Below are 24,492 nucleotides of genomic sequence, written 5' to 3'. Positions count from 1 at the left end.
CGCAACCACAGCATCACTCAGCGCAACCCCAGCATCACTCAGCGCAACCACAGCATCACTCAGTGTAACCACAGCATCACTCAGCACCACCACCACATCACTGGTTCAAATATGTTCTTTCAATGTTTCAAGCTGTTTTCAAGCTTTCACGCTTTCACGCTTTATTACAAATCACAAAAAGATGTTAATATTTCACTTCTGTTCTTGGATTTTCTTCACAATAAAAAACACTGAACATAATCTTCACAAAAGTTATTTACAAAAGTTCAAGCTATTGCCATTACAAATTAAATACATTATTTAAGTATTAATTATTTAAAAAAATTAAAAGCCATTGTTATTTGTAATATCAATACATCTAAGTCACGTAAATACAAACATGTTGCATTACAAATGCTATAGGTGTCACATTTGCGAAAGTTATAATTATTGGCATTGTAAATGACAAAGCTATTAATTTAGCTATTTTAAAAAATAACACATAAATAAAAAAAAATTCATTTATAAGACCAATAGCTGAAACTTTCCTAATGAGAGCCCTATTGCATTTCCAATGCTTGTATTATCCTGGATTTTAAATGTCCTAATTTTTAAGGATTGAACGTTCAACAATGCTCGATTGGTGCGTTTACTCAAAGATGCGGCCGACTTTGGAACTGGAGAACCAAGTTCGAGTCCCGGCGTTGCCCAAAATCCTGTGATTCTGGACAAATCACTTAATCTCCCTGTTCTTAAAAAAAAATCTGCCCTTCTGGTATGTAATCTAGAGCTCAAGTAAAGCAATCTAAAGGTCTTGCGGAAAATGTGTGATATATGATAACTGCAAAAATAGATACAAATTAATAACGCTTAATTACTAGGACGTAACTTGTAAGAGTTTGTATTCTCATGATTTAACATGCTTCTGGAATGTTGAGGAACGTGCTGTAAAATATTTCAAATTTGAAACAAAAATTACATTGGCAATTCTGTGCTGTGTTTTCTTCCAGTACACCCAATAGTGTTCGTAAAAGAAGATGCTTCATTCTAAGCTTTTCTACAAACTCAAGTGTCAGTTTCATTAGAAATGGGGAGCTGTTATCTATGTCTCACATTTTGGTACCCTCGGATGAGGCTGAGGGTTTACACTTAAAAAGTGTTTTCCGGTAGGGATTTAGAGATGAAACGACACAGCTAAACATTAAAGAATAAACCATTTAAGACTCAAACCAAGGTTATCAATTCTCATTTGAAATAATGATATTAACAAATAATAAAGGGAAAGGTGGAGGGAAATAGCCTTTGGAGTGTCTCTAATCTTTTAGCACATTTGTTAGCAAATGGGTTGGTATAAAGCAAAAATGTCAAAAGCAACTTTAAAATAAATCTCTTTGATACAAGAATCCCCAAAGCATAACCACTGTGTTTTTACTTGAATGGAAAGTATATAAAAATGTAGCACCTTTATCAAAAGTACTCGCTTGACAGCAACGGCCCACTGAGAAGATTTGCTAGAGAGCCGCTGTGCTTCTAGAGAACTCAGAGTTGGCGGAGCTGGAGGAAAGTCAGTTATCACTGCCAAAGCATTTGGTCATGTTACGGGCGTTGCAGTATCGTCTAGTTCTCTGATCTGCCTTTCTGAGACGGCGGAGTCAGGTTACTGTGCTTTCTCTTTCGCTTGCAATCATTTTTCTGCTTGTTTTTTAAAGCAGCCCGACACCCCGAACTTCATCATTAGCATTCGCTTGTTTGCTGTTGCTGAACTCGTTCTTTTTCCATGGGTATTTCTCAAATGTGTGCACTACGTTTCAGCTTTCTGTGCCTGCCCTGTTTGAATCACACCTTTCAAAGTGCACCTCTTCTCAATATGACTTCTTTTCATCCGTCTTTATTATTCGCCACCTGTCCTCGAGGAAGTTCAAGGGCCTTCACAAAAAGGGAAGTTGTAGGACCTTTGCAAAAAAATGAAAGGCGAGTAAGCCACTTTCCCCTCAAAAGATGGTTGTTCTCTTCCCAGAAACTTTTTTTCTTGCACAAACCACTTTGGATAGGCAATAATGCTGTGTTAGGTCTGAAGTGCAACATAGCACAATACTTGGCATTTATTTCTTCCGAGTTGTTTTACCTCTATTTTTCTACTTTTATTTAATACTTTTTTAATAAGATCAATTTTGCCCTTGGTATGACACTTTTCCTTCACCCTTTTTGGTCTGTGTTTGTATTCTGCATTTTTTCTTAAAGAAGAAAACAAACAATCTCTAGTTCTCGCTTGTTTTCTTGTAGCCACCCTGAGAGGAGGAGTGTCTTGAGGCTGTAGCAGTTCATGAACAGAGTCGTTCACGCTGACCTCATGTGTGACCTTGGGCTAAATTACATCCCAGGTGAGCCACCACACATTTTGGGAAGAATATCACCCGTTGTCTCAAGTTAGGAGATTGCACCCAGAGGTGGTTTCATGCTGCTAAAAGACTGCTGTCAAAATAATGCTACGTCTGGAGAATACCGGTGCACATCAGAAGGTAATTCCAAAGCTAATGCGTGCACATTCCAAACTTTTGAATTCTTTAAAACAAACTGAAAAGTTGTATGACAGACAAAGCTATCCGCAGTATTTTTGTTGACAATTGAATTAAATTGCAATTATATAGTGCTTACTACCCCAAAAAGGTGTAGAAGCGATGTCTGTCTTTTTTGCTCCTAGTTACGGTGAACCCAAGTATTGTTTATTGCCGCCAATGCCACTGTTTAGATGGTTGTGAAATTGCTCTTCAATCCCTAGCAGGACACAACCCAGGATAAAGTGATGCATGGCTAAACACTTATAAGGTCCCAAAGGCAAGACCCATTGGCTATGCCAATGTTTGTCTCCTAATCCCTCTACTCCAGCTGAGAGGTCCCTTCACTCTTTAGACCTGAAAAGGGTTTTGAAATTCTATTTGAACAGGTCTAAGACGATTAGGAAATCTGATCAACTGTTCATTAATTATGGTTCAATCAGAACAGGTTTTCCAGCCTCCAAGCATTCCATCTCCAGGTGGATAGTGTCATGTGTCAAACTGGCTTGTCAGTTAGCAAAAAAGCCACTTTGGTGTAGGTCCAATGCTTATTCCACTAGAGGAAAAGCGGCTACTACGGCTTTCCTTAGCAATGCACCGATTTCTGAGATCTGCAAAGCAGCCACTTGGCAATCTATACATACGTTTACAAGACACTATTGTCTCGACTCAAATACCAGAGCGGACCCTCAAGTGGGGCAGGCCTCCTTGAGAAATGTGTTCCAACGCTGAAAAAAGCTTTAATTGTTTGTTGCTCATTATTTCTCATTTGCCTGCAGGTGGAGGATGGGCTTGCTATTCCATTCAGTGCTTATGGCTATTGATGAGGATCCACTGGACGAGAAGAATAAGTTACTTACCTGTAATCTTAGTTCTCTTCCAGGGGTATCCTCATCAAAGTCATAAGCAACCCACCCACCTCCCCGGACTACACAACTACGACCAATCTCCTACCCCAAGCAAGACCTTAACGGCTGAAACGGAGTTTGGTTTTGTGCATCAGTCATATGTTGGACTCTCTAAGAGCCTTATGTTGTGGCCTTTTGGCTAAAAAGACCACCTGTAGTAAGTCTCAAATTGAGATTAATACTTGTCATTGAATGAATCTGATTAGCCCTTGGCCACACCCTGTCCTTGACACTTCCTCCACTTCCCCCCTCCCCGTTGTGAATGTGGGCACGTACATTTATCACAAATTTGTCATGTGTATAATCAAATATAATATGAACTCTAACCAGTAAAAGGTAATCTCAAGGTGTTATTGATATAAGTTTGCAATATTTTGTTTTTTGTCTGGGACCCCTTCCCTTTGTAACGACAATTACCCAGGTCCCTTTGACTTTAACCCTGTTTTCCATAATCTAATCTCACCCGCCTCCCCGGGCAAGTAAAAAGATACATAGCATCTCTTTGTAAAACGGTCTGCGGGTCTCTGCAAAGAACAACTGGCCTAACTGTCACCCCGGAGGCGTGATGGAAAGCTGGAGGTCATGGCAGCCCTAAAGGCACAGTGCCAGATTTTTGTGTTACATTTGCTTTCATTTTCTATACTGTTTGTTTTTCAATGCAGTCTGTAGACTAACAATGCCTGCTCTTTTGCAGATTGATTATTTTAAGTCTACTCATTAAAAAGAGTTCAAGTAATAATTCCCCTCCTGTGGTCTATATTCTATAGTATGTTAATGCAAAAACAGTTATTTTTTGTTACATTGTTTAGCCTCCCTTGTAGGGGCTGCATTGCTGTGTGAAAAAATGATATATGTTTATATATATATAGAGCTGTATATTTATTTTTTCATAAATATTTTGTATTACTTTCGGGGTCCCCGCCCATGGATGGAAATATTCAGTGCTTATGACTTTGATGAGGATACCCCTGAAAGAGAAGTAGGATTACAGGTAAGTAACTTATCCTTGTTTTGCTTGCTGGGATTTGGGGGAAGTATCACCCTCCACCCCCTCCACCGCCACTTAAATTGGTCTTTATCTCATATGATGGCTATTAGGTTAACTCTGACACCATTTCTGGAAATGCTTGTCATGCCCTATTGCTGGGAGCAAGACTGGCTTTGGGTGGTGCAACCGGCGCAGCTGGCATTGACTTTGGTGGGGAGCACTGTGTTTAGAAATTATTTTTGGTTTAACATAAAATTCCTTGTGCACCAGGCAGCTTTCAGGCGGAATTTCGTCTAGTGGCAGTTTTGGCTCATGTAAAGTAGCGCGGAGGGTTAATGTGCCTGCTGTAAAGAACAGGTAACATGCAGATCACAGAACTGAGTGTGAGTGAACTATGAGTAACACTATAAAGAAATGAAATGTATGTTAGAGAGAGGCTATGGAGAGATGAGGTGGACTGTTGGAGAGTGGTAATGAGGGAGTTCTTGGAGAAGGAGATTATTGGGGAGGAGAGCGCCAAAAAAGGCTGTCGTAACGGCCGCCACCAGTGCTCGAGCCAGCCCTGGCTGGGAGTCTTAACTCTCCACCGAAGTTAGGGTCTAGTTGCTCCCCTGACCTTGTAGGTCTGCTCTTAAGTGCTCATACTTCCGATGCTTTCAGGAAGTGGTAGTGTGCACATTTAGGAAGCAGTCTTAAGTGCCCAGATCTGCCTCTTCCTATCGGCATAGGCACCGCTTTGCAGGAGGAGGAGCTAGTCTTTTTGAGCCTGATTTAGAGTTTGGTATGGAGGATACACTGTCACTCACGTGACGGATATCCCTTTTGGCATATTACAAGTGTATTATAGCCTGTGGCACTTGTGAAAAGGCGGGTGGAATATCTGTCCCGTTTGTTGAGGGGCGTCTCAGCCACCAAACCCTAAATCAGGCCCTTACTGCTGAGATGTTCCTTTACCTACAACAACAAGCGGTGGATGCCCAGATTTGTCTATTCCTGCAGGCGAATGAGGGGAGGAGGTAAGCTCTAGTGCTCAGAATTCACTACCACTGCAAGGATGCCCCATGTGTACCTGTCACAAATCCCTGCAGTCACGGGTAGTGTATACATGTAGTGATGCCAGACTCTGGTACCCAGTGTTACCTGTCTCTCTAGGCACATCCAGTGTGTTCTTGGAAAAGCTAATTCGTCTTTGGATGCTTTTCTCTAGCCTGCTAACACAGATTGTGTTTTTTCGTCCTTAGAAACGGTTGTGCAGCAAGTCCTTCCAATGGTTCACAATGAAGGCAGGCATGGCACCACCGAAGAACGCGAGAGCAGCTTGCACCAACCTCCCACTGTGACCAAGTCGCTGCCTACCCAAGAAGCGCTACTCGGCATGAACCAGCTCCCTGCCAGCTCTCTGCAACGGCAGCCCGAACATCCGGGAAACATAAGGCACGGGTCGCCCTTCAGCGCCGTCAAGAAGCACTCGAAAGCCAAGAGGGAGGACAGGACTCCAGACACCCCCGCTGCCTCAGGACCAAGAAACCTCTCCCTGCCTCCCCTGTCTCACACCCTTCCTCCGCCGCAGTCCCAAGAGCGGGCAGAGACCATGAAAGCCCACCAGGTGCGCTACAACCAGCGTCCAGAGAACCATCTGCTTGGCGAAGCGGCGCCTCCCAGCGGCGAACCCTCTCTCCTGCAGCGCTTGTGCTCTCGGGTCCGCGCTTTCTTCCGCGTCATCACCTGCTGTGTTTCTAGAGCAGAGGAGAGTAAGGACCCGCCCAGTATGTTAGTCCAGCACGTCTAGCAGCCGGCCAGACCTCCTTGCTCGATGTGAACTGGGTGGGTGTTTGGGGCAGATCTAGGGGTACTTTTCTTACACATGCACTCTTTTGATCAAGTAAAGGAGGTTAAACTGTGCCACGGCTTTCTTGAACTAACTGCCTCCTTAGCTTGTCTTGCCTGCTTCAAAGGTTCTAAGGATACACGAGAGCACATGTTGCCATTAGTTCTCCATCATGGGAATGGATGGTCATAGGATCCCAACGCATCATCTCCGCCAACGCATGTGTTTTCGAAACACGTTTTTTGGTAGAGAATAAACCCTTTTTTTTATTATTAAAAAAATAAAATCCTACATGGCTTCCATCAAACTTCGGAAACAATATAAGAATTTAAAAGAACAAAGCGGAGGTTTGCACTTCTTAAGTAAGCCCATTTTAAAGAAAAACAAATAGAAACAAGTAAGCTACTAACCCTAAAGTAAGCCACAGTGCAATGTAACTCGAGGGCAACCAGGACTCACCCTGGAGCGCGCAATGCACTTCACTTGAAATGAATACCTCAGTGTTTTTTTTCCGTTCATGAGAGCAAGAATCTCTAACCACTGACCACTCCCCTGTCTGCATTTGTTAACTTCTAAAAATTCACCCTGTACGGGTTTTAACTCCCCATTCACATTCTAAAACATCCATACCTTTTAGAATTGTATTCCCTAGAGTTACATTTTTTCCTTTTTTTTCTCCACTGTGTTTCATTTTCTTAATCTTATGTCTGCATTTTGTGATAGGTACGCTTCCGTGGTGCTTACATGTTCAGTAAACAGTCACATAGTTTGTGTTTTCTATTTCTAAATAGTCATACTGCGGGAGGCTGTATATTTGCAAAAACATAATGTTCAGGAGGTGTAATCAGGCATAAGGTTTAAATACGTGGAGGTAAATCCTCCTAAGAAAGCGAGACGGTGGCATGTTAATTCAGTGAAATACCCAGAATAAAGAAATACGGTTAGAAGTAGGAACTGTTACTTCTTCATGGGATCTGGGATACTGTGGAAGGAGGGAATCGGGTGAATGTGCCCATAAGAGTTCGTTGGTACTTTTAACCTACCATAACCTATTAGGATAACACCTTAACAATATTAAGGTGTATATTTTTGTGTTATGTAGGTATTTATATAGTGAGTCTTTTGCACTTCAGTCTATTTACTTTCCACATGCATTTCGTAGTTACTATTGCAGAGAGGAGTCTGGGCCAGCATGGGATTTTATGATACAGGTATGGTGGTCTCATCATATTCTTGTTTGGGTGTCTATGTTATTGACAGAGCAGTGGGTGTGCTATATTTATGCTTTAAGATTTAGGCCGTAGAGCTATGGCAATTGCGTCTGCAGTGTGTGCGTTTTTGGTGTGCTGGGTACTGTTGGGTACAGGGAAAGACAACTATACAGTTTATCACGTCATGCTTTGTAGCTAGTGCGTCTTGTGGCATCCAGCCATTTTGTATACCTTTGTTCTGCGGGATGAATGCGATGTGTCTTAGCCATGGCTTTCTGCTTGAAGTTAGTGTATGTTTTTTCACAGGGGTCATTGCTGTTGTGAGCCTTGTGACAACCAGTCATTTTATATACCTGTGCTTTGTGGGATGAATGTGAAGTGTCTTAGTCATTGAGTTTTGCTCAAAGGTAGTGTGTATTTTTTCCCGGGGTCATTGCCGTTGTGAGCTACATGATAGATTTTAGGTATATTGGGGCTGTGCTAGACCTATGTGTTCTTCAGGGTGTTAGTGTGTCCTGTGGGACCACAGTATAAACATTACTACATTACTTATTTGAGATCGCTTCCTTTAAGTCACAATAAGCACTGGATGAAGTGTGATGCTATCATTTGTCATGTGGGGTATGTTAGATGCAAGGTGATGTGGTAGGCAGTGCATTCGTTTTTTGCCTTACAACGACAACACATCACAATTCATTGTGTTCAGTTTGTTGCCACTGGATATTTCATTATATTTGTATTGACTTTGTATCAGGTCCTGCTAATTTTTTATGTTGTATGATAAGATGCCTCATGTTCTTTTGGCGACGGTTCTCACTGAGCAAGAATGTGCCATCATATTGGTGTTCTGTTTGATAGATGCATGAATTTCGTTTCTTTCACAATGTGTAGATGTAGGTTGTCATTAAAATGGAAGATGTGTCCATGGCCTTCAAGGATGTGGAGATACCGGCCTGCATAGTATATAAACGGCAGTTATCCAGTATTATGCGTGTCTTTCATAGATTCACATGCCTGAATCATTCCCCGACGTCGAGATGGGAGCCCCGGTAAACAGTAAAGTAATGTCCTAAAGACATACATAGAGAAAAGTAGGCCTAAGGGACTTGCCTTAGTAGCCTATCTATGTCCTTTTGTAAAAAGGACCAAACTGTAGAAGGTAGCCAATCAGCTACCACCTCCCTCTAGAACCTTCCTGCCAGGAGCCTCAGTCTCTCAGATTTTCTACCGCACGTTGTGCTAGGGAGTCCCCACCTGAGTTCTCCTCAGGTTTCCAAGATTTATCTCTTTTCCTAACAGAAGTTGGATATTTTCTTTTTCAAACAGCAATTGCTGATCAACAGAAGAAAGGGCTTTTCAGAGCCTGTTCATCCTGTGGTAAGAAGAGACTGCACATCGATGACAGGCATGAGACTTGCCTCTACTGTCTTTATCCTGATCATTCTGCAAAAGAATGTAGAGTTTGTAGAACATTCTCTACAAAGACACTTAAAGACAGGGAAGGAAGACTGCTCCTCTGGTTGAGCAGACTCAAAAACAGAGATGATGCACTGTCTTCAGAGGAAGGTGAAATGACTTCAGTCTCATCAAAACTATCCCTGAAGAGGACGAAGGCACCGTCGACGACCACAACGTCGACAACGAAAGTACCGTCGACGACCGCACCGTCGATGACGAAGGTGCCGTCGACGACCACACCGTCGATGAAGGATCCGTCGACGAAGGGAACGGCGACAAAGGGATTGTCGACGACCTCACTGTCGACACTTGAATCGTCGACATCATGGAAAAAATCTGATTTAATTCCGCCAAAGAGAAAGGATAAAAATCCGATGACGCCAGAACTAACGTCCCCAAGCAGGGTACAAAAATTACTCCCATCTCATCTCCTACAGAGTGATGAATCAGAAGATGACCAGTATGACCAAGCTACTAGTCCTTCAGATCTTATTGTAAAGTGCCAGAGCACAGATGAAGATGGAGATGATGTCGTTTTTACGGAGGAGACCGTACATACACAAGTACAAAAACAGGTCACTCCTATGGTTTGCCTTCAAGTATCGATTGTCTCAGATCTTCTATTCTTGATCACAGACTACAAAAAGCGATTTCCAGAATCTCCGGCAGCATCCTCCAAACCGCAACCATCTCCAAAGACAAGACCACCACCTCTGGATCTCGCTCAGGAGAAAGAAGCGGTTCATAATGTTCAGTCCTCAGACGACGAGGGCGAGGAACCAGAAGAAGGGGAGGTTCGGGATGACCTGTCCAATAACAGCGATGATGAGGATTATATCGCTTGTTCTCCTGCCACACCTGAACCTCATACTTCGGAATCCCCACCAGTGGACATTGGCGGATTCCACAACTTGGTGGAAAGAGCAGCCACGAGATTCCACATGACTGTAGAATCACAAGAAACAGGCTGTTTCCTATATGATTTTAAAGATCCGGTCAAAAAGACAGCCAGATGAATTCCCCTCATTAATCACATATGGGAACAAGGCCAGCAATTGATGCAAACTCCAGCATCGGTCTCTATAGTGGTACCCAGACTGGATAAAAAATATAAGGCACCAACAACAGCAGCTACCTGCCTTAATGCGCATCCCAAACCAGATTCTGTAGTCACCCAAGCGGCTCAAAAGAATTCAAGAAATCCGTCCTCTCCACTGTCAGCACCGCCAGACAAGGAGGGCAGAAAATTAGACAGCATAGGCAAACGTTTTTCAACCACGTCAGCCATGACTATCAAAATAGCTAACGCCATTGCCCTAATAGGGAGATACAACAGGCAATTATGGGAAGACATTGTCCCATACCTGACAGAAATACCTGAAGACTCAAAGGAGGAAGTCCAATCCCTCCTAAAGGAAGGACAAACGTCAGCATCAGAGATCATCATTTGCGCTGTAGATGTCGGAATGACAGGCTTCAGACAACTGGCAGGTGCAGCAGTCTTACGGAGACAAGGGTGGCTCAAAGCGACATCCTTCCGCCTAGAAATCCAAACTAAAGTTTTAGACATGCCTTATGATGGACAGCACCTATTCGGTGAGAAAATAGACGAGGCCCTACAGGCAATCAAAAAAGATACAGACACAGCACGAGCTCTAGGCACGTTACAGTTCAAAAACCAGTCCTTTCGAGGGAACAGGGGTAGAGGTCAGCCCTCGTACAGAGGGTCATACCAAGGAAAATCCTCATACTCCTATAATCAAGGCCGATCACAATACCAACAACGGCAACAGCAGCAAGGTCGCCAGACCTCCTATGGGAAATCTAACTTCAGAGGAAGAAACCAGAGGAAACCAGCAGGCGGACGCCAATGACCGTTTCCAACAGCCAGTCCCTCCACCATCTCATTCTTTCAAAATTGGAGGCAAACTCACCCACTTCCTCCACAATTGGAAATCAATAACAACGGATCGGTGGGTGCTCCAATTAATCCAATATGGACACTCATTGGAATTCAGTTCAATCCCCCCAATAACTCCTCTTTACAAGATTCAACACAGCCACCTGCGATTAGTCCTTCAAGAAATTTCATCAATGTTGAAGAAAGGAGCAATAGAGCGAGTCCCATCAGCTCAAAAAGGGAAGGGGTTGTATTCCCGCTTCTTTCTAATACAACAGAAAAGGAAGAAATGGAGGCCCATACTAACCTCAGGGCACTCAATTCATTCTTGAAGAGCCAATCGTTTCGGATGGTGACCCTTCAGGAAATCTTAGGATCTCTAGAGGAAGGAGACTTTATGACGTCTTTGGACCTGCAAGACGCATATTACCACATCCCAATACACAGGCGCCACAAAAAAATCCTAAGATTCGCTGTAGCAGGGCAGCACTACCAATTCTGTGTCCTCCCATTCGGCCTCAAATCGGCACCTTGCGTTTTCACAAAGTGCCTCTCTTCAGTGTTAGCTTTCCTACGTCAGCAGGGACACCAGGTTTTCTCCTACCTGGACGACTGGCTGGTGAAAGCACTGTCGATGGCAGGCGTACAAATGTCTTCCATAGCCTGTCTCAATATTTTCAAACAACTGGGCCTGACACTCAATCACAAAAAGTCAACCTTACAGCCCTCCAGAGTTATAACTTTTCTAGGGGAAACTCTAAATATGACATCTTCAACAGCATTCCCATCGCAGGAAAGGAAACACAAAATAATTACTATGGCCACCGCAGTGACTTCAAAGAACACCATCCGAGTCCGCACTTTCAAGTCCCTCCTAGGGATGATGTCCTCGTGTATACTACTCATTCCTCACTGTCGGCTCAGAATGCGCGCCCCCCCAAGAGGCCCTGACCAAGCAGTGGACTCAGTGTACAGACTCTTTCGAGGATCACATCGTGATTACTCCACAAATCACCAAAGCCTTACACTGGTGGAAGACATCCACAAACCTATCACAAGGACTAACGTTCCTGCTGCCTCCAACTCCACATGTCATAACTACAGACGCCTCTCTGGAAGGATGGGGAGCAGTCCTTCAAGAATTGCAAATCAGTGGCAAGTGGACAGACCAAGAGAGGAAACTCCACATCAACCTCCTAGAACTGAGGGCAGTTTTCCGATCTCTCCAGGCTTTCCTCCCGCGCATCAAAGGCTCAGCAGTGCTTGTAAGAACAGACAACACAACAACAATGCACTACTTGAACAAGCAGGGAGGGGCATGTTCGCTGACTCTATCTCGCGAATCGCAAAAAAATTGGAACTGGCTAGTACTACACAATATCAAGCTAACAGCAGAGTATGTCCCAGGCAAGGACAACGTCATAGCAGACGCTCTGAGCAGACAGAGGTCGCTGTCCCACGAATGGGAACTCAACCAAACTGTTCTAAACTACATTTTCTCGAAATGGGGGAGACCGCAGATCGATCTCTTTGCCACCAGGGAGAACGCTAAATGCCACAACTGCGCAAGCTGGCATCCCCAATCGCGGTCACTAGGAAATGCATTTTCCATCGCATGGCGCAACCGTGTTTGCGTTCGCATTTCCGCCATTTCCCCTGATAACAAGAGTCATTCGGAAAATGAAAACGGAGCACTGCACACTGATTCTCATTGCCCTGTTCTGGCCGAGGCAGCACTGGTTCACGGACCTTCGTCGCCTCTCAGTCCAACCCTCAATCCATCTGGGCCAGCATCCATCCCTACTCACGATGTCCAAAGGCAAGCTGGCATCCCCAATCGCGGTCACTAGGAAATGCATTTTCCATCGCATGGCGCAACCGTGTTTGCGTTCGCATTTCCGCCATTTCCCCTGATAACAAGAGTCATTCGGAAAATGAAAACGGAGCACTGCACACTGATTCTCATTGCCCTGTTCTGGCCGAGGCAGCACTGGTTCACGGACCTTCGTCGCCTCTCAGTCCAACCCTCAATCCATCTGGGCCAGCATCCATCCCTACTCACGATGTCCAAAGGCCAAGTACTCCACCCGAATCTGAAGTCTCTCAGATTATCGGCATGGCTCCTGAGTACAGAGAGTTCTACCAACTAAACATTCCGCAGGAGTGCAAGAATGTCCTAGTAAAGGCAAGAGCAGACAGCACAAACAAAACTTATTCCTTAAAATGGAAACGCTTTTGCGTTTGGTGTATGGACAACAATCTCCATCCCTTTCAGATCACTCCGGAGCAGCTCTTTCCATATTTATTACACTTGGCACAATCGGGACTTGCCTATGCCTCCATCAGAGTTCATCTGGCAGCCATATCCCGCTTCACAAGAACTTCAAAAGGACCATCTCTCTGGTCCCACAGATTAGTTAAGCAATTCCTTAAAGGGCTCTACAGATCCTTTCCTTGGCCACGCAGAATTCCACCAACATGGCACATTAATGTGGTACTCAACCAATTAATGAAACATCCGTTTGAGCCCATCCATAGAGCTGATATCAAATACATTTCATGGAAAACAGCCCTACTTTTAGCTCTGACCTCAGCGAGACGGGTCAGCGAGCTACAAGCTCTTTTCATCCAAGATCCCTTCATGCAGTTCAGGGAAGACAGAGTGATTTTAAGGACTAATCCTCGCTTCATTCCTAAGGTCCCTTCGGACTTCCACTTAATTGAACCACTAGTCCTCCGATCATTCTTCCCAAATCCTAGTACTGCAGCTAAACGATCCCTTCACTCTTTGGACCTAAAGAGATGTCTTAAATTTTACCTGGACAAAACAAAGCATTTCAGGAAAACGAATCAGCTTTTCATCACCTTCAGCAGACCAAGAAAAGGCATGCCACTTTCCAAATAAAGCATTTCAAGATGGATATCCTCTGCAATTGCCTTTTGCCATGACAAAGCCGGACGACCGTTACACTCCAAAGTCCGAGCTCATTCCACAAGAGCTGTGTCCACATCGGCGGCACTATTCGCTGGGGTGCCAATTCTGGACATTTGCAGAGCAGCGACCTGGAAGTCGCCGCACACATTCACCAGGCACTACTGCCTGGATACGGAACTGATGCAGGATGCAGCTGTAGGCCAGGCTGTACTTCGCCATCTATTCCAGTGAGATGAGCCTTCCTCCTTACCACCATCCTTTGTTGGTATGCACATTTACTTCTTTATTATATTTACTTGTTGACGGTTGCTAGTCGTATGATATGTATTATCTCAGACTGCTTATACTGTCTCTTCACAAATGTGCATAATGTATTGCTCGCTACTCTGATTCAGGCATGTGAATCTATGAAAGACACCCATAATACTGGATAAGAAATGCGTTACTTACCTGTAACTGCAATTATCCAGTATTGGTGTCTTTCATAGATTCACATGCAACCCTCCCACCGCCCCAGGAAGGTCTCCTCTCTCTCTCTATATCATATATTACGCCTACCTAGCTTGGTGCGTACGAAAATCTGAGAGACTGAGGCTCCTGGCAGGAAGGTTCTAGAGGGAGGTGGTAGCTGATTGGCTACCTTCTACAGTTTGGTCCTTTTTACAAAAGGACATAGATAGGCTTCTAAGGCAAGGCCCTTAGGCCTACTTTTCTCTATGTATGTCTTTAGGACATTACTTTACTATTTACCGGTGCTCCCATCTCGACGACGGGGAATGATTCAGGCATGTGAATCTATGAAAGACACCAATACTGGATAACTGCAGTTACAGGTAAGTAACGCATTTCTTTCAGGTAGTGGTGCGGCGAATACTGTTACACACATACTGTAAAAAGTACAACGAATGTCAAGCTATTTCAGCAAATAGGGATAAACACAGACATGCACCTAGGTTTATAAAAATAATTGTAATTAGATATATATCTTTATTGTGATAAGTTTTTGAAATTCTGTGCAAAAATTGCTCGTGATCACATAATGACACATTAACATATACGTGTTAATTTATATCAAAGAAGCAAAATACCCCCATGACAGATGTCTATTGGTGGGGCACGATCGACCATATACTCTCAATAAGCCTCAGAAAGACAATAGTTAGCTGGTCTAATGGACAGTTACGCTGATGGTGTTTCAACACGTAGTGGCATATTTACAACTAAAGTGGTGGAGCAAGGCGGTAAGCCAAGAAGGTTAATGCCACACTCCGTCACTTTAGAAATGCAGGGCTGCACCCTATCTACAACATTATGGGGCAGTCCTGCGTTTCTCCCTGCGCTGGGCGGGAAATTTAGCTGCCTAGTTCCAACGCAGGCACTGGGTTGTGGGAAATGATTGTTTATGTGCTGGAAGGTGTCCCTTCGGCCACATAAACAGTGACATTCCTGAGCGAAAAGGGCTTGTATAAATGCCCCTTTGTGGTTTATTTGTAATCATGAGGACAAGGAAAATCAGAGCAAAAGAAGCATAATATAACAGGGAATCCTTATCCAGGCGTAAGAGAGGTTGAAATGGTCCATGTATCCTGAACAGGTAAGCGTTGCATCCCGACATATTAAAAGTTCCGGCATTTAATGGCTTAGAGATATACTGGAATAGAGAAACATAGGATGCTGAATTGTAAGTTTGGTGAAGATTGGTAGTTACGTTAGAACTAGAATAGTACTCTGAACTTCAGTGTCCGTCCCACAAAGTTAATTGAACGTACTAAACATACCGGTATCAGCCACTGTTGTTTACATATGTTGATGATTATCCCATGCTCCGGGTGTTTCAGAGGGTAGCTCATATTCTTGTAGTGTACTGGTTTACACAAGGCACCGATTGGTGTAGTGGCATTAGTTGACTATTTCTGCACCTTACCAATGTGGACCCAGAGCTCGGCCTGTAACTCCCAGACCTTTATGCAACCAAAGGCCATCAACGTGTGAGAGGACAAGTTGTTCTTGACTCTAACCCGTAAGACACCCCTAAATTGCCCCTCTACCTTCCTCCAGGAGAGCCTTCTGGCAAGGAGTAACCACTCAGTGAGTCTTCTGATAAGATATACAAAACAAATAATAAAAAAGAGAAGTCCTATTCGAAGAAATCATCTGGTCCTCAGGATGCTTGGGAGACTCGGCATGCCCCACCCTGATGCAGTCTCTTCCTAATCTTCTTTTAAGCTGATCCTAGCTCTCAAAAAACATAAACTGGAATTCCCATCTGCCAATGCTTCCCAAGTAGATTTCTTTCAGCCGGTCATTCTAGATATGTTCGGATCTGCCTCTATCTTGCTGAGCCATTGCCCAACAGTGTACTTGATCCTGCAGGTTTGAAAGTTCAGGCGAGTCCAACACCAATGCCTCGCAATTCTGTACAGGCTCCAAGGAAGCATTTGTCCATTAAGACACCCACCCAATTGCTTTCCTCTCCAAACCTGGCAGCATCTCCAGCACTGCTATCAAAGCCGGTTCTCTGGTCTACATCAGCCATTGAAGTCAGCAGAAATTATTAGAGTGGAAAGACAAAGAGGTAGATTCTCCTTTAAGACCATCCCGTGATGCAGTCTCCCTTTAGAGCCCAAAGATTTGCTTGAATGAAGGTGCTCTTTTTGGCTCGGATTCTGATGCTCAAGACATGCCTTTCCAAGATTATGAGTGCACAGAGGAAGGTGATTCAGAGGCCATTAACCTCCTCCATTCTTATCACATGGATGCTAGACTTTAATTAGACCTCCAGAATGCCAGTGTCTTGATATGTCCCCAGAAGGTGATGCCTCCTACTCTTTTGGACCATCTTCAGGGAAAGTTGGTTCATTCTCATCAGTACCATGTAAGGCAGCATATGTGCTTGAGTTGCCCATATCAACTGCAGAACCTTTCTCCCAACATATTGACAGAAATTTAACAGCCATCTTCGACGGCCTGGGCCCTCTCTAACCATTTAGCGAAGCATTACAGAAGCTGCTAAAGGCTGCCCTGGAAAAGGTCTTAGGCTCGGCAGTTCACAGACAGACCTCTAAGCAAGCATCATAGGCTCGGCTCCTTTGATCCGAAGTTCTTGTCAACTCCTTTTTCAGTGAGCTTATCAGTGTACACATAATAAGCAAAACGGAAGCTCAGTGCTTGCCCTTTCCCAGTTTACACATAATAAGCAAAGCTGAAACCCAGTGCTTGCCCTACCCCAGTTCACACATAATAAGCAAAGCTGAAAACCAGTGCTTGCCCTACCTCTCTTTCAAACCGTGAGTCCAAACAACTTGACACAGTGGCAGTCTAGCCACTGTCATCATCACCTGTCCCTCCATGCAGTTGGCAAAGAGATCTGTAAATAATCTTACAGCCTACAGAAAAAATACATTTTTTGATCAGATGAGTGACTGATCGAATACCGTCGAATATATGCTGAGGCATGGCCAGGATTTCGCTGATTAGTTCTGATCCATGGCTAAGGCAGTCACTTCACTGCAGTCAATCCTGGATGCATTTCACTGGCGCCTTAGGAGACTCCCAGACACCCTATGAAAGAATGAGGAGAAAAAGCTGATTTCTTTATGGAAGGTTAAAGAATAGCCACAGCATTGTAAGAGCGCCTACCCTCTCCGATCAAACAGTTTGACCAACAATATTGTGACTCTTGTTGCTTTTCCAGAAGCGACCATCATAACAACCTTCTCATTCTGTCCAGACCTGACAGCAGTTCTGCTAGTCCTTTCAAGGGAAAGGTGGAAGGAAGGGACACCAGGCATCCCTCATCTGGTCCCCCCATGGCAGAGAACCACCAGCCTGGGAGGTGTGTCCTGCCTTCCCCTGAGAATCACCAGACCACACGGAGGTCTGACTGACCCTGTCCCTAGTAATCCGGAGGAAGGCTACCCCTCTTTCTTGGAATCCGTGCGCACCGAGTGACGAGGGTGTGAGAAGTTGGCCTGATATATAATGTTCACTATTCTAGTGAGCACTTTGTATCAGTCCAAACAACCCTTATTGATGATTGGTTGTAAGTCAACCGTAGACCAGCTATCCTAGTAGCATGGACAAGAGCAGTCTTTAGGCTAGACTCTAGAGGGCGTGTTAAGCCAGCTGTTATACCATCACATATACCCCTTGAACACCAAGTGAAAGGACACCACACAAGTTGTTATGAAAATAAAAATGTATTTATTTAGAACACAACAACCCTGGACTCTTTATGAGGACAGGGTGCTAAGCACAATACAAAGCTCTTACGAAAATACTTTAAGTTGCACAATTTACACAAATGCCCGAGGGGCACGAAAAACCCTATACTCTAAAAGTGGAATGCAAAATTACTATTTATTTATTTATTTTATTTATTTAATGGTTTTGTAAAGCGCGTAGTAACTCCGAGGAGCATCCCAGCGCTGATCTGCTTCTCCAGGGGTTTTTAGCCAACTAGAGGATTATATTTGCGGGAAAAGGAAGGTTTTCAGGGTCTTTCTGAACTGGAGATAGTTCGGTTCAGTCCTAAGTTTTTGGGGTAACTGGTTCCATCGTTTTGCCGTGTGAACCGAAAAGCGGCTGCCACCGGTCTTGGCTTTTTTCACTCTAGGGACAACAATGAGATTTTCTGTGTTGGATCGGAGATCCCTCTCTGCTTTGTAAGGGATTAAAAGTTCTTTCAGAAGAGGGGGGCCGTTGTTATTGAGAGTTTTATGGGCCAGGCAGAAGGATTTGAACAAGACCCTTTCTCTGATTGGGAGCCAGTGGAGAGAGTTGAGGGCCGGCCTGGCGGAGGATCTTCCAGGAGTGCCCGTAAGTAACCGGGCTGCGGCATTTTGGGCTTTCTGCAGTGAGTTCAGGGTGGCTTCAGGGGCTCCCAAGTATACAGCGTTACAGTAGTCTAATCTTGCCAGGATTAGACCCTGTATGAGGAGCCTTCTTGCAGTCTCTGGGAGCAGGGGAAAGATCTTCCTGCAGGCTCTGAGTAGTCCAAAGCAAGTCCCTGCGGTTCTCTTTGCCTGGGTTTTAAAACTCATGTCTTTCTCAATCCACACACCAAGGCTCTTGACCTCTTCCTTGGGTGCGGGGGGGTCCCCTAGGCACCTGGGCCAAAGGTGAGGTGGTAGAGAGGGTCCATTATGGCCCATCAGGAGGATCTCAGTCTTGGACCCGTTTAATTTTAATGAGGAGATATTCATCCATCGGTGGACTTCGGAAAGGCAGCTGTGGAGGTCAGATGGTGCGTGGTGAGGGTGGGAAAGGGTGACGACCAGCTGAGTGTCGTCGGCGTAGTTGATGACTGACACGCCGTACGAGCTGACCCTCTTCTCCAGTGGGGCCATGTACACGTTGAAAAGTGTAGGGCTCAGAGATGAGCCCTGTGGCACTCCGCACCGGAGGGGGATGATGGATGAGCAGCTGTCGTTTTCCCGCACCTGGAAGGAGCGTTCAGTCAAAAAGGATTCTAGCCATTTCAAGGCCAGACCCGTTACTCCGATATCTCCCAGTCGGTGGATCAGGGTGGGATGGTCTACAGTGTCGAAGGCCGCACTGAGGTCTAGGAGGATCACTGCCACTGATCCTCCTGTGTCCAGAATGCTTCTGGCCTTCTCCACTGCGGTCAGGAGGGCGATGTCAGTGCCCTGACCTGGACGAAATCCTGTCTGGGAGGCCGCTAAGAGGTTGTTGCTTTCTAGGTAAAGCGATAGTTGCCTATTTACCAGCTTCTCTGCGATCTTGCTGTTTCCAGGGAGAAGGGATATAGGCCTGTAGTTGGCAAAGTCCTGCGGGTCTAAAGAGGGTTTTTTCAGCAGACCTTTGACTGCTGCTGCTTTCCAGCTGGGTGGGACAATGCCCTCTGAGAGAGAGGAATTGATCAGGGCCGTGAGGGGGGGGATGATGGTACTTGACTCTTTTTTTAGGAAACGGAGGGGGGCAGGATCAAGGGGAGAACCACTTTTAATTGCGGCCAACGTAGCTCCTACTTCTTCCGTTGTTACTGGTCCGAAGGTGTCCAGGGAGGGTTGGGGGGCTGGCGGCAGTGGAGGGTTGGCGGTGGTGATGGTAGGATCCGGCTGTGTGGGGTCCTGTTCGGGAGGGGGTATGGTAAGGAGAATGTTTTGAATCTACTCGTCGAAGAAAGTGGCTAATTTTTGACATTTGATTTCAGCTGCTTTGGGATCGAGGGGTTTGAGTGGGGGGTCGGGGGCGTGGAGTAATTCTTTTAGAACTACATAGGTTTCGTGAGCCGAGCAGGCCGCGGTTTTAATTCTGTCCTCGTAGAAGCTGGTTTTGATGCTACGGAGCTCTTTTTTATAGGATTTTACCGCGGCGCGGAATGCTTCTTTCCGTTCCTCGGTTTTTTCCTTCCTCCAGATACGTTCATATCTTTTGCAAGCCTTACGTAGCAGATTGAGTTCCGGGGTGTACCAGGGTGAGGGATTAACTCTCTTGATGTGTCTAAGAGAGTGGGTTTTGGGCAGAATGGCGTCCAGCGATTGGGTAATCCAGGTACTGAATTTTTTGTCCCCTACTAAGGTGTTATTGGGGGGATGAGGAACGTTTTCTCGAAGTTTGGCTGCCCAGATGTCTGGTTCCAATTTTTTCCATTGTCTGGAATACGTTCTGATTTTTGGGGGTGGCGGGGGCACAGTGGTAATGTCCCAAACCAGGGGAACCAAAAAGTGGTCCGTCCAGGGAAGGGGGATATGGTCCAGGGATCTAAGGTTGGGGATGTTGGAAAGAATGGGGTCAAGCAGTTGCCCTTTTTCGTGGGTGGCCTGTGGGTTTTTAAGATCTAGGCCCATTGAGGTGAGGTCCTGGAGTAGTTCATTGGCCGGTTTATCGTGTTGATCCAGGAAATGCACATTCAGGTCTCCTAATAGTAGGTAGTTGGTAGTAGATGTGCATTTGATGGAGATCTGGTCAGCAATTTTGGTCGGAAAGTCCCCTAAATTGCCTGGTGGGCGATATATCAGCGTTCCTGATATCGAGGTGACAGGGGAGATTGTAATGGTGTAATGGCAACTTTCATAGCCCTTGATGTTGCCATCAGACGTTCTACAGGTGAGGGTGTCTTTGAAAATTATTGCAAGTCCACCTCCCCTACCCTCTGGTCTGTTCTGTGAGCACATAACGTACCCGGGGGGGAGTGCTAAAACGATGTCTGGGCCACTACTGGGGGTAAGCCAGGTTTCTGTTAAAAACAGAATGTCTAAGGCATTGTTGGTAATTAGGAGATTCACTTCTTGTGCATGTTTCACAAGCGACCTGCAGTTAAGTAGGCCTAAGTACAAACCCTTTGATGCCCCGGTCTGATTGGCGGGGTTACAGCGGTCACAGCCGGAGAATTGTGTGTCGCCGGTTAGGATGCGCGAGCAGGAGGAATGTTTATTGGTGTTCAAGGCTAGCAACTCAGCCCGCGTGTAGGTCAGGTTGTTAGGATCTGCCACGGCCAGAGTGACTGGGCCTAAGGCCGGCTGGGCCCGGACGGGCCCGGACGGGCTTGCCTTTGGCGCGCCTTCGGCGCGCTGACGGCGCGCCCGCTGCGCCCGTCCGCTGCGCGTCCGGTGATTGCACATCTTTATAGGTGGGAAGGGGGCGGGTGGGCGTGGCCTGAGAGTGGGCGTGGCCTCAGTTCCTCGCCGTGAATGGCGTCCAACTGTTTGTTTTGTTCCTGAATCGGTGCAGCGAAGGGGTCGCTGTTTGGCGTGTCTCGAGCCCGCTGCAGAGGTGCCAGCCGGGTGAGTGCGCAGTTAAAAATACAAGTTATTTAAGCGTGACACAGAAAATACAATTTTTAAAATTCGGTCGTCTCCCGGCTTCCGCCTCAGGAGATTTAGCAGTTCTAGCTCTAGTTCTAGTACTAGCAGGTAAGTACTACTCTAATAGACTTTAGGATCGCTAGGACTGGACTACTGAACCTTCAGATTACTAGCAGGAGGCCTAGGGAGATCGGGTGCAGAGTGTGCACTCTCACGCGGGATGCGGGACAAAGTCTATGGTTGCTAGAAATTACAAAGTTAGTGTTATCGGACGAATCCGACTAGGTAGAGCTGAAACGAAAAAGGATCTGGACCCTTGGATAGTGAGGCTATGCTGGGGCACCAAAATGCCAAGGTTACCTAGCCCAGGGACTGCAGATGCATAGGTCTGGAAAGACGTCGGGAATCCTCGTTGCAGTCTATGGAGCCTGAAAGAAGAAGTTGCTGGCAGGCGACCAGTGTTAAAGTTCGAAGTGATCCAAGCCTGGATCGAAGATGGAAAACACCTGTAAGCAGAGGGGACCAAGTTCTGAATCACTAGCCAGTGATTAGCTGGGCACCAGAATGGCACCGGACGAAGTCACCTCGACCAGGTGAGTGGGCGGCGCTGGGCTCTGCAGTCTCACGGACCAGGAGGCGTTGTCGGCGACCAGGATGGAGGTGCGAGCTGTCCCACGATGGTATCTGCTGTCGACGTCGCTGGGCCCAGGATTTGGGCAACAAGTCTTGGCAAATGCAAGCCCACGCGGTGGACTCAAAATGGCGTCTGGAGTGGACCAGGAGGGTCCGGGGTGCTCCTCTGTTGGAGGGGAGCAAGGGCCAGTCTGGAGCAACCAGACCAGCAGTGTTGATGTTGTTGTTCGTCGTCGGGAAGGCCACAAGCCAGCGGGCTAGTAGCCAGACAACGCGGTGAGCAACAAAGAGCAGAAGGGCCCCACGCAGATCTCGTGGAGGCTGGGAGGCTGAACTTCGGTGCTGGAGCTGCTCAGGGTTGGGGCTTCTTGGACCCCAAAGCACTCACTCGAGGATCCCTCGGCGGTCGTGCTGGGCAAGCGTCGTGCAGTCCTGAAGATGGCTGGTCCCTCGAGGTCTCGTCGCACCCACGGATCTCAGCTGAGCTGACGATGTGGGTAGAGGTCAGAGGTGCCAGGGAAGCCGGGTCTCGTCGTGCTGGTCAGTCGGATTCCGGAGGAAGGACGTGCAGCAAACCGCAGTGTTCTTGGATGGTGCCTGCGGGTGCAGGGTGACTACTCCTTAGTCACAAGGGAGAAATCTTGAGAAGAAGTCGAGAGTTCCTTTCGTAGAAAGTAGTTTCAGGATTCAAAGATGATCTAATTTGGAAGGGGGCCCGCTCCTATCTTTATACTAGGAAAAGGGGCTGGCACGCGACTAGGTCCTGCCCATGGGTGGGACCAGGAAGGGGGGTGGTTACACCCCTCTCCCATGCCAGACTTTCCACAGGTCAGGGGCTGGTGTACCCCTGGAACTGGTTCTAGCCGGCCTATGCAAAGTGAGCACGAGGTGCCACTTGCAGTCACCTTCCTCTAAAGCCCTGCCTACCCAGGATACACAAAACCCTGTCTGGGATGGTGCTAGCACCGCCCCTGACAGGAAACCCTTTGTCCAAGCCTCCCTCGCTGGAAGGACTCCCAGCAGCAGGAGGTCAGACTTGTGTCTGTGGTGGCAGCATCCATTTTGTGATGCTGAGGCTTGAGTTAACTTTAACCGGGGTTCACAGTTACATACATGTCGTGTCCCTCTAGAAGGGTGGAATGCTAACCCCGTCGCCAGAATTGGCGAGGGGTTAGTATTCCAATTCGTATGACACCTTACTCGACATGTTTTGATAAAGCGATACCAGAGTTAGCATATAACCGCGAGGATTATAATGCACTTAAGAGTATATGGTACGCGTTATCATGGAACAGCTATTAGGACTTGGTTCCGCAAGCTGCAAACAGGCTCAGCTCACGCCAGAGCACCATCTCACATAATTCCAAGCACTCTGCCTTCAGGATTGTCAAGGCCTGCCATAGGAGTAACTGATAGGAATCTATGTGTCCATTTTAGGGTTAGATATAGGTATACTATATCTAAAGCAAAGTGTGATTACACCACCTTGCCCCAGCTGTCGTGCAGCCAGTTGTGTCAGATTTAGATGGCCAGCCAGGGGTGGCATAAAACATGCTGACGCCCCTGGTAGGCCCTGGGTAACCTATGCCCTGAGTTACAGGGTCTGATAAGGTGGCCCAGTACCAATTGGTAAATGCACCTAAGGTACACGTGTCAATTTAGTGAGAGAACAGCAAGGCTGTGGGTCTGATTAGCAGGCCCACAGCCAGAGAAGTCGTAAACCAGTGAAGCAAAAAGCAAAAATCTGGGGTGATCATAGGATTGCAGACCCTACTCTCCTACATGACCCCCCCCCCCAAACTTTGGGACAATAAACTAACTTTGACCAGGTGAGTCTTCTTGCTCTAAGTGGAAATACCTGGAGAGCCCATCTGCATTGCCAAAATCAGTGCCAGGTCTATGCTCCACTGTAAAATCCATCCCTTGTAGGGAAATGGACCACCTTAGCAGTTTGGGGTTTTCACCCTTCATCTGATTTAGCCACAAGAGGGGCTTATGGTCGGTCTGAATCTTGAAATGAGTGCCAAACAAGTATGGCCTCAGTTTCTTCAGGGCCCAAACCACAGCAAAGGCCTCCCTCTCAATAGCTGACCAATTTTTCTCTCTGGGGGTCAGCCTTCTGCTTATAAAAGCAATGGGCTGGTCATGACCATCAAAATTCAGCTGAGATAGAACAGCTCCCACACCCAACTCAGAAGCATCTGTTTGGCCAATGAATGGTTTGGAGTAGTCTGGACTCTTTAGTATAGGTGCTGTGCACATGGCCTGCTTTAGGTCATCGAATGATTTTTGACAGCCTGCTGTCCACTGAACTTTCTTTGGCATCTT

General features: G+C 46.2%; 1 protein-coding gene across 1 annotated transcript in view; it reads left to right on the top strand.

Moving 5' to 3' along the window:
- LOC147703375 (uncharacterized) overlaps positions 1–7,138 on the top strand; it is a 395,930-nt gene extending 388,792 nt beyond the window's left edge. Inside the window, exon 5 of the mRNA XM_086928913.1 lies at positions 5,672–7,138. Coding sequence (XP_086785039.1) covers positions 5,672–6,219 — 548 coding nt within the window. The 3' untranslated portion in view covers positions 6,220–7,138. The remainder of the gene's footprint in view (positions 1–5,671) is intronic.
- Positions 7,139–24,492: the final 17,354 nt, after the last annotated feature.

Source organism: Lissotriton vulgaris, chromosome 7 (assembly GCF_964263255.1).
Source record: "Lissotriton vulgaris chromosome 7, aLisVul1.2, whole genome shotgun sequence".
In the NCBI taxonomy this organism is placed as follows: Eukaryota; Metazoa; Chordata; class Amphibia; order Caudata; family Salamandridae; genus Lissotriton; species Lissotriton vulgaris.
Note: the sequence above shows the minus strand (reverse complement) of the source record. Positions and strands in the feature narration are given on the sequence as shown.